This window comes from Notothenia rossii, assembly GCF_949606895.1.
Source record: "Notothenia rossii genome assembly, chromosome: 11".
Lineage (NCBI taxonomy): Eukaryota > Metazoa > Chordata > Actinopteri > Perciformes > Nototheniidae > Notothenia > Notothenia rossii.
The window spans coordinates 38,005,820-38,025,619 of record NC_136910.1 but is presented as its reverse complement, the minus strand read 5'-3'; the positions used below and the strand labels follow the sequence as shown (position 1 = coordinate 38,025,619).

Here is a 19,800-nt window from a genome sequence, read left to right as displayed (position 1 = left end):
ATGCATGAACATTTGTATATAAACTGCTAAATTCAATCTCTGTTCAGACAATACAATGCTGTTTGGTTGTATAATGGAAATTAAGTTCATTCTCAAGATGCTCCGCCTTTATGAAGCTCCCACCTCTAACCATGTTAGACATATTACTGCTGTGGGTATAACATTACACCTATGCATGTTCATACCAATAATAAGTCAGGAAGTGGAGCATCACACGTTAATGTATGATTAAAGAGAGCACTCTCTTTGTACGAGTAGCAAAATGTCACATGATTAATTAAGTACAAGGTTAAATACTTAATTAAAACTAAAACACATTATGGAAATAATGCAATGGCGCCCTCTGTTGATCAGTCACTATAAGTTACTGAAGTTAAGAATTCAATTGTAGATGTTTTCAGATGCTACACCATCACTAGAACATACAATAGTAGAGTACTTTCATTGGTCCGAAAATATACAGTTAATATCTAGCAGGTGGGACATATTTAGACTCAATTAGATGAATTAAGAACTCATGATAATATGAGAAAGAAGCAACAAACTCCCTACAAGCTGTACTCAGAGGGTTAGATATTAATATTGACGAATAATACGCTTTATAAGCAAGAGAAAATGCCTCACAAGGAGGGATATTACTGACATAATTGACATATTAATTAAAGGCAGAGATGTTATAATTACATTGATTAATACATCAAACAGGCACCACCAGTAAAAAAAAACATTTAAAATAATCTTTCCGAATCACAGATAAACAATGTTTTAATACTGCTTGCAATCAATATGACTGTGGTGCAATATAACAACTATGCTCACTCCAGTCATCCACATACAATAATCCAAGTGAGTAGCGTAAAACTAAATGTGTTGTCTATAGAATAAAACCTTGAGACAACTCAAAGAATTGCAAAAGATAAGAGAGAAAATTAAATCTGTCATCTGTAATCATATGGTCTCTTGAATAAAAGATGTTTGATGAGGGAGGCATTTCTGATTTCTATATTAAAATATTAACCTAGTAAGGGTTCCATTAAAAAACTAGACTTGAAACTGATGTTGTAATCCACTCCACTGGATGTGTTCTCAAAAAAATCAACATTTGTAAACAACTAGGCCTAGTTTGACATTTCAGGAAGAGAAACATTCATATTCGCTTCTTGCATATATGAAATACACTAGGGGGAACCTGGATTTGTGTGATGAGGCTGACATGTTCAGCACTCAACCTCAAATCCACTTTCAGGTGTTCTTTCATCGTTAATAAAAAAGGACGACCATGAAATAAGTGTCTTGACACTCAGAAGTATAAACCTTTAAGAAGATTGTGAAGGTACTCGTTGAAATGTCACACTTACTTTAAAGAGTATTTGGTATTTCTGTATGTTCGGTGCTACTCCGAATATTATATAACGTTACAAAAAGGCACACATGGCTTTCTTCTATAACTGTTCCTCAATAAAGAAAAAAGCGTTGTTTATAAATGCATTTACCAAAGTGAATATTGTATCTGTTCATAAGACAGTTCTGTGTACAGTGATAATATCACCATGAAGCACTGGTATTAGATGTAGTTACTCAAACATAATTAGTATTTGTCTGATGCATAATATCAATAAAGGAATACCTTTAATTGCAATAATATTCTTCTGTTTAAAAACACAAGTTAATGAAATGCTTTACTTCAATAGTCAAGGCTATCTGTTCCAATAACAGTTGGAGAAATCACAGGTCTGTTTTTCAAGAGCAATTCATGTACAGTGGGGCAAAAAAGTATTTAGTCAGCCACCAATTGTGCAAGTTCTCCCACTTAAAAAGATGAGAGAGGCCTGTAATTTTCATCCTAGGTATACCTCAACTATGAGCAGGGGCGCCGTAAGGGGGTGAAAAGTTAGGACGATTCTAAGGGCCCGTGACTGACAGGGGCCCCAAACATTTTTATAACATTAAGAAAAAATGTTTAAGTAACTTTTCATCAATCATCAATAATTAACAATAATAGAACGTTATATTGATAATGTACTCACTACACTTACGATTCATTTCACTTTTTTTCTTCCAAAAGTTAATTATCCAAAGCCTCTGTACACCCCCCTCTATTTACATGTAATGGTTTGGTCCTGCCTCCAGACGCTGTGCGGCACCGCACTTTTTAGCAGCAGAGTGAGAGCATGTGAGGAGGGATGCTAATACTTATGTGTGTGCCATGTCTCAACCACTCACAAAGTCAGGCTTTCAAGAAAGAAAAGAAAGGAGAGAAAGACAAGAGAGAGGGACTAAAGGACGACAGCATGTCACCCAGTTTTTCAAATAAACGGTGGGTGTGGTCTATGAGTGGTGGAAATTAGTCTGTTAGCTAAGCTTAGTCCATTGTAAATAATAATTGTAATATTTTGCTGACATTAAGTACTGTCAATATCTTCACAGAAAATGCTGAGGTTTTTCATTTCACTGCTCTTTTAGCTGACATTTAATAAATGCAGGTACATTTTTAGAAGCTATTCATATAAATCAGTTGCCCCTCCCCATGGTGCCAGGACCAACAGATCCATATCTAGGCTCCGCAGCCCTGTCCCCCCATAATGCTTTGCAGTCTTGCCATGATGTCCATTGAAAGCCAGTTGGCTAGAAAGCTGGACTTCAAGGACTTGATCAGTGGCTTTGTCTGTTGGTAGACTAGGCGCTGGGCTCTTGGTGAGTTGGCTGAGCAAAGCCTCGTAATAACTGTTAAAGGGCAAGGCTATGGTAACGATATTGGATCACTACACAGAAGATGCATGATGAGAAAAAAGACTGAGAACAGGCTCTGATTTAGCACCACCACCAGGCCTTTTCACTTCCGTTTCCGTTTTGTTGTCCGTTTACACAATTAATACACTTATTTTGTAGTTGGTCATTTCATTTCATTTCAAACCTTTATTTAACCAGATTGGTCCCATTGAGATCATAGATCTCTTTTTCAAGGGAGAGCTGCAGCATATAGGTTCCACATGAAACATAAAACAATAAAGGACATCATACATTATATTTACAGGATACATTTACATAGTTATAGACATTTACAAGTGCCCATAGTATCAACGAGCATTTCATTTAACCTAGCTTTAAAAACATGCAGAGGAATGAGATTGCTCAGTTTCAATTCTTGCTGAAGATTGTTCCAAGCAAGTGGAGCTGCTGCGCACATAAAAGCTGTCTTACCTAAGACAGTCCTTGCTCTTGGCATATCTAACAATACTACATCATGCGATCTCAGACAATAGCTGCTTGCAACTCTCTGTGTTATCAGAGAGCAGATATAAAAAGGTAGTTTACCCAACAAAGCTTTATAAATAAACATGTACCAATGACTGAGCCTCTTTACAGTAAGTGATGGCAAACCTGCCTTGGCATACAGGGTACAGTGATGAGTAAGTGCTTTACAATTAGTGACAAATCTCAGTGTGCTGTGATAGGTGGCATCTAACTTGTTCAGGCAATGGGCAGGTGCATTCATATAGATCAAATCACCATAGTCCAGCACAGGTAAAAAGGTCACAGAGCCTTTTCCTGGCCTCAAGCCAGAAACAGGACTTGTTTCTGAAAAAGAAACCTAGCCTAACCCTCAGCTTTTTAAGCAGGTTATTGACATGAAATTTACAAGTGAGACAATCATCAAGCCAGATACCAAGTTATTTGTAACAGGTAACCACTTCAAGTACTTGTCCTTGCATAGTAACAATATCTAAAACAGGCTCTGGTGTCTTTTTAGCTTTTGAAAATAGCATTACCTTGGTTTTTATCAACATTTAAAAGAAGCTTAAGCTCAGAGAGCTGAGTCTGAAAAAAACAGCCTGTAATTTAACACCAGCCTCCTTAATGGAGGGACCTGCACAGTACATCACGGTATCTTCCGCATAGAAATGTAAAGTAGCTTCATTCACATTTTGATATATATGGAGAATAAAGTTGGTATGTATATTTAATTAAAAAATATGTTATGTTATTTTTTTTGTTATAATATTGGTGTTAATGTTCACTTTATTTTAATTTAAGAGGTCATGTATATTTAAGTTATATTTATTTTTGATTTATGAATGTTCCATTCAAAATTGTTATTAAAAAGGCATGTACACCATAAAAGATGACTATTGAGGTCTATTGTCAGGAATGTTAGTGTTATATCAAATAGTGAATTCTACTGCAGCAGAATGTTGCAGTAGAATTTGCAGTCTGCACAGTGTTATATGTTCACCTCTCAGTGTCAGTAAATATTGTGCGGTTAGTATTGCACTACAAGATAGATGCAACATATGTAAATACTTTAATGTTCAACTTCAGCACTTCACATGTCAAAATCTAAGCAATGTACTTACCTACCTAGGTAGAGTTATTTAAAGCATAAATGAGTCGGTTGGGTTCTGGAGGTGTGGTTACAGCATTGTGCTTGGTTGGCGCGGCCTGTGCCTGGTGGTGGGGCCCAATGTGATATCTTTTCATGGGGCCCAAAATCCCTGGCGGCGCCGCTGACTATGAGAGACAAAATGAGGAAAGAAAAAAAATCCAGAAAATCACATTGTCTGATTTTTAAAGAATTTATTTGCAAATTATGGTGGAAAATAAGTATTTGTGACCTACAAACAAACAAGATTTCTGGCTTTCACAGACCTGTAACTTCTTCTTTAAGAGCCTTCTCTGTCCTCCACTTGTTAACTGTATTAATGGCACCTGTTTGAACTCGTTATCAGTATAAAAGACACCTGTCCACAACCTCAAACAGTCACACTCCAAACTCCAAAATATTGTTGAATAATTGTAATTTTTACCATGAAAATCATATAAGTTCTTGTTTTTTAACATGTGAGGAACTATATAATTAGTTTTGAAAGCAATTAAATAATTCAAGTTTTCAAATAACAGCCCTTTTATAAATGTCCATTCTAGTGGACGTCAGGACCATCTTCATGGACTTTATGACTCAATATTGTTGCAGGAGACGGAACTGAAGCAGACATTTTCTGTACCAGATAGTTCAGGGAGATTAAGATGTTGAGCTCTCAGATGATGAGAGAGATGAGGATTTCACACCTGGGATAGAAGAGGGTCAAGAAAAATGGGGCGAAGATGCGTGAGGCTCCATGAGCGCACAGATACAGACAGAGAGACAGATAGGGATGAGCTGGAAAGACATGGCCCTGTGTGGGCCAAGAGTAGCGCGAATGTCTTATTGTTGTTTTTATTTTAAGTGGAGCCATGAACAATGAGAATTGCCTCAGGAATGCAAGCTTCGTTTCTATGAGCATGGTCAAATGGAGACCACATCCATAAAACTAAGATGACCCTACAGCACGTACGACTAGAGTCAATTAGGTACTTTTCCCACTCCATTGACTACAAAGTATTTGAAGATCTGGAAAGATTCACCAAAAACCAAACTAGTTTTTTAATGACGAAATAAACAGCAATGTTCAGATCAATTACTTATTTATGTTTTAAATAAAAGGTGAATGTATTATTGTATTAATATCACTCTATAACCATAATACGTTACATAGTCTATCTGTTAATTTTGGCTGTCTTTTCAAACTAATATGGTCGCGACGTCCTCTACAGTGGACATACTGTAATATTTAAAAATAAATAAAATACAAAAAGTCTAAATTGCAAGATGTTTTTTTTAACCCCAAATAGGTAGGAAATCACATAAAAAAGTAAATTGGAAGACACTTTTTTATGGGCTCAGAACAGTCTCATAATACACACATGCACACAGAAGGATTCACACTTGTATTTCCAGATCCACACTTGTGTTTTTCAATGCACACACAAATGTGTCCCGTTTCATATACATCTAAATAAAATCCAAAGACAGAAAAAAGTTTTACATATGTATTTTTCATCCTCACATATTTGTTTTCCGTTTAAATCCTCTGAACCTACTGTACAAACACAAACCGCTTTCTGTGCATGGATCGCTGTGCATTCGTGTGTGGGTTTTTTGAGAGTCCCCTGACGGTCAGCCGACTCCGCCCTCTGTTTAGCGAGCTGACCGGACAGCGCAAAATGCGTACATGAAGTGTCATGAACACAAGAAATCTACCCTCGTGGGGGCGCGGTCATGTGATTGGCTTAGAATTGAGGAGACATCTGATTGGCTATAGATAGAAAAAATTACAAGTACGAATCGGCTGACCCAGCCCCATATAGATAGAAGAGTTACGACAGCGGAAGTCCTAAAACGGTTATCGTCACGTGGTTCATGTAGACGAGGATCGTTCCCCGGAAGTTCATGGCGGGCAATGTGAATGCATTGATAACAGGAGATAGAACTACGATTTTTGGTAATTATTAGTGAATAAAGGTTTTGATTTGCAATATTTATACAACAAATCGATATGTGTATGTATTTACATTAATATGTTTTAAAAAATAAAATAGAATTTGCTAATATTAAGTGATAATATTAGGATTAGTGTGAACAACTAGTTTACATGTTAGGCTAACAGTGCCTTGGTTAAAGAGCCTGTTGCTGTTTATTTATAGCTTTGAATTCTTTAAAACCAATATTATCTTCTTAAACCTGTATGGTAGTCAGGAGCATCATCTAATGTTTATTGATATATTTAGAGGGAGGGGATCTAAAGGAATGCTTCAAAATTCAGATTAGATTCATTTCTACCATTTTCTTAAATTCATGGTAGTTTCAGTAATCCCATGGTAATTCAGGACACAAGTTATCTAAATGACTAATGTCATCTTTATGGCTTTCAGAAAGGACAGGAGACCGACAGGTGACTATCAAAGGACTAGCAGCAGCAGCAGCATGATGATGATGATGATGATGTAAAATGTGTTGTTTTAGGAACATCCATTGCAAATACATGGAATTCAATAAACATTGAATAGCATATCATGCAGTTTGTCTGTGCCTTTTCCTCCGTGTTGTCCTGGTTTGCTGTGCTGCCTCCTAGTCGCCACCATGGTTTGCTGTGCTGCCTGGGGATGCTCAAATCGCTCCGAGAAAGGAGTACGGATGTACGGCTTCCCCACTGACACAGAGCGGAGGAAAAAATGGCTGGCTCAAGTCAGCAGGAGCAATTTCACGACCAACAGCAACAAAATATGTGAGGTTATTATATACAAACACTGCATTTGCACTTTTTCACAAAAACGAAAACCACACCATTGGGAAAGCTTAATGTTTTGTTTAATACAAAAAAACAGGGGAAAAAAACACAGAGTTGAGACTCAGGGTACAGGGTTTTTGTAAAAAAACGCGCGTTTTAAACGGGCGAATGGTGGCACTTTAGGCTTTCCATAGCCGACCCCTGGTATAGTGTATGGTACTATGGTATGGTATCCTAGCTTAATCTGTTATCTGTAAACGTTCCCTAAATCTACTAATTTCGGGATAATCCACTGACATCCTTTAATACACATGTTAATTTGAATCAGATGTACTGATAATATCCGCAATATAAATCTTTAAACATCTTCTTACCTTTAAAAGTCCGTCACGAACAGTCTATTATGCTGCAACTCTACAGCTCTGCTAGCCTTGGCGCTAACTTCCGGGGAACGATTGAGAGGCTCCACGATCCGCCATTGCTGTAAAAAAGTGGTCCATTGGAGTGAACGGAGATGACGTAACTCTCAGTCTATATGGCGCTGGGCTGACCGTCAGGGAGTCTCAAAAAACCCACACACGAATGCACAGCGATCCATGCACAGAAAGCGGTTTGTGTTTGTAGGTTCAGAGGTTTTAAACGGAAAACATATAGGGGAACGGGGTAAGTTGAGCCACCCCCTGTAACCAGGCAACGCCTTATAGTTTTTTGCTTGTCAAAGTACATTTTCTAGATGTCAGCTGTCATGTAAAAAAAAAAGTATCCAGGTTTAAACACATATATTGTATATGTTGATGTGTTGGCAGCGTATTAAACCATGTGAATCATTAAGCTAAAGATGACTCTGAATTTTAATGCTAGGCTATTTTTTCTAAAATGGTGGCTATGGGGTAAAGTGAACCATGGGCCTTGGGGTAAGTTGAGCCAGTTTTTCAATGGAGAAATTAATGAAAGTAGGCCAAGTTGATAAGAGCTCATTGTAGTCTACATCAGGGGCGGCGCCAGGGGGGAACTAGGGGGTGCTTCAGCACCCCCCAGGATTGCCAAAGCACCCCCTAAGCACCCCCAAGAAATACGTTTTTTGTTCGAATCTTTTTTTTTTTTTAAATATTAAATTAAATTATAAAAATTATTGATTACATCAATGCAAATGTGAAGCAAACAAATGTTTGACCAAAAACATAAAGCCAACACAGGTGATATGATTAGGCCAATGGCCAGCACCCATTAGATTTTTGACCTACACATAGGCTAAATTACTGATATTTAATAAAAAAATATCAGCATTTGCCACGGAAGGCGAGTGGCAGCTACCGTAAACCTTCTCTTAACTCTGGCATGTTGTGGCAACTCCCGTTCAGCATGCGCAAATGCCACGGCAAGTTGTGGCATCTCTGGCATATACTTGCCACAGATACCACGGAGTAGCGGCCTCTGTGGCAGATGCCGGAAGTACTTGCCACTGCCTGCAGATGCCACGAAATGAGCCAGGCCCTACTGGACTGAGAGTCTCAGATAATCTCAGTTCAGGTGAAGTAAAGGACTCTCAGTGTTTAGATAGTTAACTTTAGTCTAGTTATCTCAGTGGGTCTCAAACTGTTTGTTTTAAAAGGAGAGTGATTTGTAAAATATCTATAAAGAAATAGTAAATCTGTTTACAGTTCTGTTTCATATGTATGTTGAGAGATGTATTCCATAGACCTCTTCATTTTGCTCTCAAAGTGCACCAGATTGATGCTTTTAACTTCAATATTTAAAAAAAAAACTTCCCGGGGGAGCAAGAAGATTTATGAAATTGTATCACCATTTGTATGATTACTTTTCCTTTTAACATGTTAAAAAAAAATCAATCAATTAAATCGAAATTTATATAAAAATTATTTGAAAAACTAAGCTTGTATTTTGTTTGTTATTTATTGTTTATAGTTACATTTAAAAATGTTTTTTTTTTTTTTTAAGAAGTAATATTTTCACTGCCCTTGATCAAATATAAATGATTATCATTGCCATTGATAGGAGACATCCTGAATTATAGGTGTGTGTTTTAATTTTTTACTAGGCTATGTGTCATTTCTCCTTGCTTAGAGGACAGCATAACTAAAAAATGGCTCAACTTACCCCACTCTCCCCTATGTCAGGATCAAAAATACATATGTAAAACTTTTTTCTGTATTTGTATTTTATTTACATGTAGGTATATGAAACAGAACACATTGTGTGTGCATTGAAAAAAAAAGTGTGGATCCGGAAATACAAGTGTGAATCCTTTTGCGGATCATGAAATACAAGTGTGAATCCTTCTGTGTGCATGTGTGTATTATGAGACTGTTCTGAGCCCATAGTTTTTTTCCTCGGGTCCCAGGAGGATAGGCTATATCAGAAATGACGCCATGTCTAATTAGTTACTTTACTCTACGATTTAACATTTGCAGCCATGGTTACGGTGTTACAGTATAAGTTGAGTCATGACAACTGGCGACATTCTATTATTTTCGTCATAGGAATCCGGGGCGTGTACATTGAGGACCCATTGTTGACTTACCAGGAAAGAAACATCGTTTCTCCTTCACGTTCATCTTTTGCTATATCTGCCTTCCTAAGATCACTTTGCTGCACATTCAGTACTCGTATGTGAGGTTGTGGGTGAGAGTCCGATATCGTGACGCTTACAGGGAGGTATCGAACATTACAAAGTAGGTGACTGTGTGGATGCCTGTTCAAAACATTGCAAACTTCAATAAATCATTTAAATTATATATTTGTGTCCGACTTTCATTTGTTCATCGTTCTTAATGTGATGTATAGTAGCTTTGATAGCTGTCCATACCTTCAGACAGCCTAAAAGTAAAACACAAGTTGTTTATTCACAGCCCGAACACTCATCGAGATGACTGGATCAGTCATGACAACTTGTGATAAGCTCCGATTAAATTGTGATATCAATTCTGTAGCTAACCTCCAGGGAGCACGTTTATTTTATGAAATACCTGTATCCCTCTCATCACATCAAGACTCTACACTGTGCAGAAAAAACAATTACATACATGAAAATAAGTTATAACCTTGATGCATGGGAATTAAACACACAAACTATCTTCCGTGGCTATACTGATAGGTCACAGTAACGGTAAACCACAGAAAAGTAAGTCCAGCGGGGCACAAGTTGAATACATATAATACGGTAGTTCTATTATGCCTTTAAGCCTATACGTTTAACCCATAAGAACCCGGACCCCTTTCTACTTTTGGGGAAATTAAGGGGAACATCATTTAGACTAAATAGACACATTTCTGACAAGTAACCTCCCTAGTGTCAAATATCTGGGCTTTAATGGTAAAGTAACTCTTATTTATAACTTAATTAACAAGGATGATGTTTTGGTTTGCATTTGTTTGAACATACTATGAATTGAAGAATAAAGCATATCTTAACTAAATATAATTGGATCAGCTAAATTAACTGACCAGACCATAATCATATTTCTAATTGTGCATATATGTCACTCCGGGTTTACTGTGAATGTTTAGGGTTAAAGTCCCGATGTGACACCATGTGTCACAGCAATATTTATGGCATTTGTTTCATATCAATTTCATCAAGAAATGTTTCCACAACAGGTTAAATGTAATCAGAATCAGAATACCTTTATTCGTCCCACAGAGGGGACATTTACATTTGTTACAGCAGAAAAGAGCCGAAGACAGCTTAATGTTTAACAAATGACATTTCATGTAAGCATTTTTATTCTTAAATGGCTTGAATATTAACTTTAGCAACAAAAAACCTTTCCAAATCTAGCTAGTTCTGTCACATGTTTTAGCCTGACACATGGACATCTTGGACATGTTGTTATGGGAAGACAAAAGCAAATGACAAGGACCATGACCCCAGACTGTTCAGTGTGTGTCACTTTGGGACTTCATGAGATAAAAAAAGGCTAAAGCTGTATAAGGAACTTTCTAGAACATTTAAATTTCATGTGACACCCGTGTCTAAGCAATTCTGTCTGCCTTCCGTGTTCCTGTTATTTACTTCCTCTCTGCCTTCTTCTGATGATTTATCTGTTAGTTTGTGTGTTTAATTCCCATGCATCAAGGTTATTTTCATGTATGTAATTGTTTTTCCTGCACAGTGTAGAGTCTTGTTGTGATGAGAGGGATATAGGTATTTCATAAAATAAACGTGCTCCCTGGAGGTTAGCTACAGAATTGATATCACAATTTAATCGGAGCTGATCACAAGTTGTCATGACTGATCTAGTCATCTCGATGAGCGTTCGGGCTGTGAATAAACAACTTGTGTTTTACTTTTAGGCTGTCTGAAGGTATGGACAGCTATCAAAGCTACTATACATCACATTAAGAACGATGAACAAATGAAAGTCGGACACAAATATATAATTTAAAAGATTTATTGAAGTTTGCAATGTTTTGAACAGGCATCCACACAGTCACCTACTTTGTAATGTTCGATACCTCCCTGTAAGCGTCACGATATCGGACTCTCACCCACAACCTCACATACGAGTACTGAATGTGCAGCAAAGTGATCTTAGGAAGGCAGATATAGCAAAAGATGAACGTAAACGACAAACGATGTTTCTTTCCTGGTAAGTCAACAATGGGTCCTCGATGTACACGCCCCGGATTCCTATGACGAAAATAATAGAATGTCGCCAGTTGTCATGACTCAATTTATACTGTAACACCGGCTCTCTATCGTCAGCATGCTATCAATAACAACGCTAACTCTGATAGTACAAGTTAGCTGCTAGTGGTTAAAACATTATCAATGTCAAGGGCCTAAAGCAAAAATTGAGCCTTATGATGTTACAATATACATACAGTCTTAAACAAAAGTGAGGTCCTTTGGTGACATGTAAAGACAACAAAAAAAGACCTAACTCTTACCTGAACCGCAGTGAACTCCACCATCTTTTCCCCGTAGCGCTACTTGTTCCCCGCTGTGTCGCACACTCAAATTCGTTGTTGTGCTGAGGCCTAATTGTCAAGTGCACTAAGCTAGTTCATTTTGGTTAGGATACAAATCTTGACATAATTGGCTTGACCTTAAAACTGAACTAAGCAAACAAATGTCAACGTTTAACCAATCTCTTATCACAGGGGAAAAGGTTGAACCCAAACTTATTTATAGACCAATTTATTGAATATCTTTGGTGTATTTTTCCACACGTGGAAACCGGTTAGAAAAAAGCCTAAACTATAAAATCCCGCCCAATAAAATACAGAGAAGCTCTATTTGACAGCTGACACTAAGACCCGCCTTCTTCAGATTGACAACCAATAATAAACGACAACCTGTGACCAAGCTAGAATTAAATATTCACTTACATTTACCATGTTCTTATGTTTACATTTGCAAGTTAGCACTGAACATAAAGTGCAGCTAGGCTTATAGGATTGTATTTTACATTTTTTGGAATGTCTATTGTTGAATTGCATCCCCTGTGGATCATGAATATCTGTAAACAATTTCAGATCAATCCACTCAAAAGTTATTAACCTATATTCATTTAAAAAGTAATGTATAGCAGCAATTAATATCTATGGATCTATACCCAAGAATGTGCAATTGATCTGGTAGATGAAATTAAGGAAAACCAGAACCTGCTGTTGGCACTAGGAACACATTTCTTCATGGTGGTGCCTCAGGAAATGTCAAGGCATGGAATAAATGGGTGATGGCAGTACAAAACATAAGAAGCCAACACCATGGTAGTAGTAGCAAGTTTGTTTAATTTCCTAATTGAGAACGGGATCGTGATTCACATCATAACACTCATTATACACATAACCCTTACAGCAAAAAATATGCATTCAACACCTGAAGATGTAAAATAAATCAAAGCAAGGGAGTCTTCGATGCATGTCACTGCAAAAACAATAAAACTGGATGGATGTGCTATGGACGAGAGTAGTGTTTTTTGTATTGTTTTTTTTGTCTCAGACTGTAACATACTGCTGGTGTGGTTGTAGTGTTTAATCACTTGTGCAAGTTTTGTGCAACACAACAGTTTTTTCATTGACTCAAATGATATAGTTATTTTGTAGTTATGCTTATGCTGGTTACCATATACATATGCATAAACCCCATTGTATCTGTACGCTGAGCATTGTGAAGTATGTCACCTGAGAGCTGGGTGGTAATGTGTGAATAATCCACTCAGTCACTGAGCAGCCAGTCAAAGACTTAGGATAGAAACAGCTGTAAGAGGTATGGGTAAACCGTTATTCCCAAAGCATCCTTGTTATTATGATACAACAGAGGGAAAGCAACAAAACAACACAAACTGTACATTGCTGAACACAGCAGACCTCATTTGAGTGACAAAAGGCAAACCATGGCTCTGGTGATAGTGTGGGATACTGACCAATTAGTCCCTGCATAAAGACACTTCCCCTTAGGGAATATTTCATGGGCTTTGTTGATGTGTACTAATTAAGACACATTTAAAAAGGAAACAATATTTTCAGTAGCAACAACGTTTTAAAAAGAGAGTAAAATGAGCGCACATTCCACCTTTTCCATTACAAAATTTACCACGAAATCTGCAGCCATAACTTTGCTACCGGCTGCTTGTTCATGAGGAAATCAAATAAAACAAAGTGACACATGCACTGAACATTTTGCATTCATTCCCTCCAAAGGTTTAGTGCAGAAATGTCTATGCTGAGCCAAATACAACTGAGAAGAAAATATATATAAGTAATAACTGTCTTTATCTTTGTGTATACCTGATGTTAAAAATATCCCCAATGTTAAACATATCCCAAATACCTATGTATGTTTGAAAATTCATTTAGGCAGCAATTCAGACTTTTGTTTTTGTATTTGGAAGTCATATTTTAATACTTACTATTTTCCTTAGTCTAATGTAGGTACAATTGGATAAAATACAGGCAAAAACTTAAGGGAACTTACAGATCTGGGGATGTAACTTTAAGTGCAAATTATTTAAAAAAAAATGCAGTTTCTTTCAATACAGATAAAACACAATTGAATAAGCCCTCAGATCATAAATCTAAATAGAGCTTTTGTAGCACTATTTTTCAAATGTTAATTTGAGTACATTCACTTCTTGATAATAAATTATTTAAATATAATGCAGCGTTCACATTAACTTCTTTGGAAACTCCACTGCCTAAAACTTTGCAATGATATTGAGGTGAGAGCTACAAAAGAGCTGGTATGGAGTCAATTATGTACATTTTACAATCCCATTAACTCCTATTGGCATTTCCTGAAAGGCTTTTGGACTAAAAATATGTACCTCACATTTTTCCTGCAGAAAAAAAGGGTTTACACAAACAACATAACACAACAAAGGGTAACAAATAATATAAACAACCCAGGATAAGATAATAAATCATAAAAACAAAACGTACAATCGAAGGTATCGAGTCACAATGAGAGGTCCCATTTACACGCCAGGTAGCAAATACTGGACTGAATCCAACATCAATCTGTTAGGATACTTTCAGGTCAGGACGATAAGAATGCAGCAGTTAAAGGAAATAAATAAAGTCAGTACCATAAGTATGGGGGGAAAGAAATGGGAACAAGCAGAGGAGCATGGAAGAGGACGTTGGATGGATGGAAGGCAGTAAGGAATAAAGAAAGTAAAAGGAGGTCGCAGATGTCTCACTCCGGAGCCCCGTTTGCCTTTTCTGTCATCCTCTCTTCATCCCCCATTTTCTGATGCTGCAGTCTGGCATAAGTCACCGCGTCTCCTCTGAGGAAAGAAAAAGGGAACACGGGAGGCAAGAGGAGGAGGGTAATGAAAAGTAATGACCAGGGAGAGGGGGGGTAGAAACAAAGAGAGAGCGGGTATGACAGGAGAGGATAACATTGTTAATTGCAAGGTTATGACATGGCTCACCTTATCAGAAGAACATTTGCACGAATTAAGAGGCTCATTATTGTTGTTAGAAGCATAAAATAAAGATCTTATGAAGTCATTTTAATGTTGAAAAAGGAATGTAATGAGAGCCTGTTATAATATGACCTTTTAGAGGAGTGATTTGATGAAGGAAACATCAAGAGATATGAGTAATTGCAAAAGGTCTAAATTGCACAGCTGTTCAAATAGATTCAAAGAAATAGATGACACATTATAAGTGCATATTATATATTACGTCATTACATTTTAAACCATCTTACTTTTTGCCCAAAGATGCGAGGCCGTACAGAACTCCTGTAGCAAAGGCGATGGCATTTCCAAACAAGGTTGTGAAGGAGAAACTCAAGAATACGGGAAACAGAGCCAACCTGTAAATGAACAATAAAAGGGACGAAAAGTCAGTAAATTATATTAAGTACATGCTGGAGATAAAACAGCAACATTCCCAAGAGTGTCTCCAAATGCTTATGCAATATTTTTTCATGAAGTAAAGTACAGACTCCGTTGACATAAATGCATATTAGTTCTTACCCGCAGTAGAAGAAGGCTTTCTGCCAAGGTTTGAATTTGTCTGCACGGGCTGCTACTGCATTAGCAAACTCTATGAACTGGCAGCAGAATGGGACTTCACACAGGAACAGCACAAAGGCAGTCAACCTTGAGAGAGAAGAAAACGAAACACATACAGCAGTGAATATCAGCTACATTCAGGATTCAGCCTTTTTCTCAACTTATTAAAGCCTAGGTAACATTGCAGCTAAGCTTTGACTGCAGACAGTTTTTTTTTATCTGGGAAGAAAACCAAAACCAAGGCTGGCTGAGGCTTGTGCTAAATTCTTCAAATTCTGGACAAATCAATGCGGTCTTTGTTACAACATGTATATTTTCAACAAGAATGTCTGAACGCCTCCGTCATTTGAGCAGCAAGTTGTGTCAACATGTCTACATGATAATACTACAAAAGATACATTTAAATGAACTGGTGGTACGAGTGCATAATGCTTGTAAAAAAACCTTCATAGAATTGCTCCCATGGATCATGAAATGTATTATAGTTTGTATGTTTCCTTTCAGGAGATGTCTAAAACAGTAACATCTGTGCCTGTAACTTATTACAACTTTAGTAGAACAAATAAGGTACTGTCTTATTCAAATAATAAATGATCATCGTGCTGTTTAAAACCACACCTTCACTGTGCATTGTGGCAAAATGGACCTGAGCTTGAATGAAGCACAGTACACAGAGCTTTGTACAGTCTAAATAAGTGGTGTTATAGTATGATGTTGTTGATGTTTTTTACTGAATTCCAACAGCCTATAAACCAAAAAGCTCATTTTTAAAGTTACATTTAAGTAAGCAGAACAAATGCTAAAGACTTACACCATCCATACTCCAGCAGCGATGTTTAAAGGGTTGACAGTAACACAGTTCCACACTCCTGACACGGCACAGGCTGCACAGAGTCAAGACAAAGTTAAAGGTTATGAGTAAGATAAGACATATGACCGATAATGAAAACATTAGACCGGACCATTAGTTATAAAAGCCATGATAACTAAATAGTCATTTTAATTTACAGTGCTGGGTTAGTACCAGGTTAGTACAGGCTGTGCGCTAAAAACAGCAGAAGAAAATCAGCAATGCAGAACATATGGAGAATGTACAGTATGTGGATGAAATGCACAACACACAAACATATAACATATCTTTCAAAAGCAGCATATGACTGCCTGTTAATAAAACTATTTTTGAAAACATCTGAAAAACACTGAATACAATCCAGGAATCCAACATTTATATAAAGAGGCAGTGAAATTGCCGCAGGCTTTATTTCCCTGCTATAGATTACTTTATGATAATGTCAGCATTTTCAATACAGGCCTTTTCTAGCTTTCACCATTACTATTATGTGTTTAAAATGTCATTATGTTACTGTGCCCCACAGACAGGTACATATGCACATAATGGTACCTGCCTTAAATCAATCCCTGACTATATGTTATCTTCAATGTGTGAAAAGTGCAATATGGGATAAGCCTGACCTCAAGGCTGGTGATCAAGATGTGAAATATTTTTGTGTGTGTGAGGTTCTGAAATAAGGTGTGATTTGGCAACATCATTGGACACACACATTGGAAGTGTGACAGTTAAAGCAATTTACACAGCATCAGTAAGTCAAACTATGTTACCAGTCCTAGAATATATCAAATGCAATTATCAGTTGTTTTCAATCCAACACGAAGCAATCAACCATGCAACACTTCTGTGGTATTTGTAGTTTTTGCAAAATAAAAAAACAAGATTAAAATAATTGCTGTCACAAAAACATTTCCGATGATTTACTTATCATTTCATTTTTAGAACAAAGATAGATAATGTTTCCCTTTTGCTTTTCCTTCTCTAACAAGTCAAAAAGTCAAATGTGAGACAGATGTTTTCAATAGAGTAAAATTGCCCAAATGCTACACTTATTTATTTCACTACTGAGGAGTAAGGAGATGTTAAAAAAATATTCCTAACATTTGTGCCTTGGCATTTCTTTCTTATTTACCAATGTCAATTATTCCTCATTTATAATTATATGATACTTAAAGGCACACATTTCTTTAACTAATATGCTAAAACCTTTGGAATTTTTAAATGGTTTGCGGCAAGATATACCAACACAAAGTAAAGTATTTGTATTTGAGAGTTGACAATGTACAGCAGTTTCAGGCTGAAACTCAGTGAGAAGAGAGGGTACATTTGCCAGTAGTGTGTATAAGCGACCTGTCAGTCGAGACTAGCCCACACTATCACAAACAATGGAAGAATAATGTAGTATATCCAGCTTCTTTAGACAATCCAGCCTCCTTAATAATACAGAGTCCATTGAATATGCAGTGCCCCAGCTGGTTAATGTGATACAGGCACTGTGGCTCTGGTGTCACTGTGAAGGAGAGCTGCAGTGCTGCTGGAAAACTGCAAAGCCAGCAGTAAACATAGCCTGCCTCGCACTGAGGGGAAGAGTAAACATACCAGCTATGGACTGTTTGTTCATATCATACAGATGAAAATCAGGAATATCATAGTGTTATGGAATGAGCAAGCCATGCAAACAGGCGGTGCCCAAAACTGTCTGCTACAGGGAGGGGACAATGGGCTGGGACAAAGCTGTAGTCTGGCATGGCTCAGCATTACAGTTAGGTATATATAGTATACACAACATGTTGTTGTTTTCCAAAATATTAAACTGATGCCCTTTCTGTCCTGTTTTATATTAATGCAGAAAGTGCAAACAGTATAAAAGTATGCTGACAAGACAATAAATGTACCTGTTTCCTACAGAAAAGAGCACATAAGTCTTTGTAAACATTCACTGTACATTAAATAGACAGACAGACAGACAGACAGACAGACAGACAGACAGATAGATAGACAGATAGATAGATAGATAGATAGATAGATAGATAGATAGATAGATAGATAGATAGATAGATAGATAAAGCAACAACAATGTTCTCCATATAGACAGTGTATATTACAATTGTGCAAAGTAACAAATTGTACTTTGATATTTACTTACATACTCCTCCTAAAACACCAGCAATTTTGCAGAGCCATCGGTACCACCATGTCATGCCATCATCCTCTGGAGGGGGTGCAACGGGGGCGGCTGCCTTCTCCTCGGTGTTCATTGTGTATGTCGATGATGGCTAAAAAAGCTAAACCGTATTTACAGATGTGAAGCCTCTAAGAACCTAGCACAATTAAGTTAGCAAGTCTAAACAAACTAACTGCTCACTCGTTTAGTAATACAAAGCGGTCCCTTTCAGCGCTGCTGTATGAAATAAAAAATTTAAAGTATAATTAATTAGTTTTTTCCTTTGTTTCTTTGTGTTTTCCAGCTGAGCTGATGTTGCCAGCAGCTTCTCCCCGTCAGTTTGTACCAGCTAACCGGCTAGCTGATGCTAACAGCAGCGCCACCAGCTGCCGCTAGGAGTGGATATCAACACAGAATCCGTTTTGAATTTCCTTTAGTAATCAGATAAATGAGCAAAGCTTCTCTAAACTCTCCTTAAAAAGCTTTAAAGAATCCCCTCGTTTTGTTCGGGTTCAGGTAAGGTAGTCTGCTCCGTTGTTCTCTTCCCTGGTTACTCAGCCTATAAGAGCGGTGCATTGTGGGACGATTTGACGCACGTCAAGGTTTGTTTACATCAGCGCCATATAATGGCGCTGGTTTACATGTTTTTATCACCAGATTTGATTGTAATCGAGTTGCAATTGTCACAGTGCCCAATGGTGAAAAAAAGTATTCAGATCCTCCATTTGAGTAAAATTACCCATTCAATGTCTGAATGCTACGTAACAAATAGAAGCCCTATTATTCAAAAATGATTAACAGCAAAATAAATGTTTAAAGTGTGTATAGAAACCAAACTGAGTTCCCATGCAATGAAACAGGTTTTATTGCATGGTTGAATGCACTTATTGTAAGTCGCTTTGGATAAAAGCGTCAGCTAAATGCAATGTAATACCTGTTGTCATAATTCCTTCTGAAGTAACCTTTAATAAATCCCTTCATAATGTACTTTTATTGGACTTGCTGGAGAACAAAATCCCCAGTCCCCGTATTTTCTCAAAATCTAAAACAAATATACTCTAAATAACAGGGTGATTTTCAAGTCGCTATCTTCAGAGTTTTTAATAGTAAATAATTCCTTATTTATGTTTCCCTGGAAAGTGTTTATTTCCTTTATTTCCTGAGGTAAAATTCTTGATTATTAAAAAC

At 37.2% G+C, this 19,800-nt stretch overlaps 1 protein-coding gene across 2 annotated transcripts; it reads right to left on the bottom strand.

Moving 5' to 3' along the window:
• Nucleotides 1-12,843: 12,843 nt before the first annotated feature.
• cacfd1 (calcium channel flower domain containing 1) lies at nt 12,844-19,199 on the bottom strand. Of its 2 annotated transcripts, none has more exons than XM_079659391.1 (5): nt 18,595-19,199; nt 16,410-16,482; nt 15,560-15,685; nt 15,289-15,396; nt 12,844-15,133 (listed from the first exon to the last, which is right to left on the bottom strand). In XM_079659391.1, exons 1-5 carry the CDS (start codon nt 18,704-18,706, stop codon nt 15,076-15,078), a joined length of 477 nt encoding a protein of 158 aa, XP_079515517.1. In that variant the 5' UTR covers nt 18,707-19,199; the 3' UTR covers nt 12,844-15,075. The 2 variants fall into 2 exon arrangements, with proteins under 2 accessions (XP_079515517.1, XP_079515516.1); XM_079659390.1 differs by having other exon boundaries at nt 12,844-14,860; nt 18,595-19,197.
• Nucleotides 19,200-19,800: the final 601 nt, after the last annotated feature.

Coding starts and splice junctions, on each gene's coding strand:
- cacfd1 (XM_079659390.1), bottom strand. CDS start 18,706: ATGAACACCGAGGAGAAGGCAGCCGCCCCCGTTGCACCCCCTCCAGAG. Junction 15,686..16,409: donor GCTGCTGGAGTATGGATGGT/GTAAGTCTTTAG, acceptor TTCTCTCTCAAG/GTTGACTGCCTTTGTGCTGT. Junction 14,861..15,288: donor CTCGCATCTTTGGGCAAAAA/GTAAGATGGTTT, acceptor TTCTTTCCTCAG/AGGAGACGCGGTGACTTATG.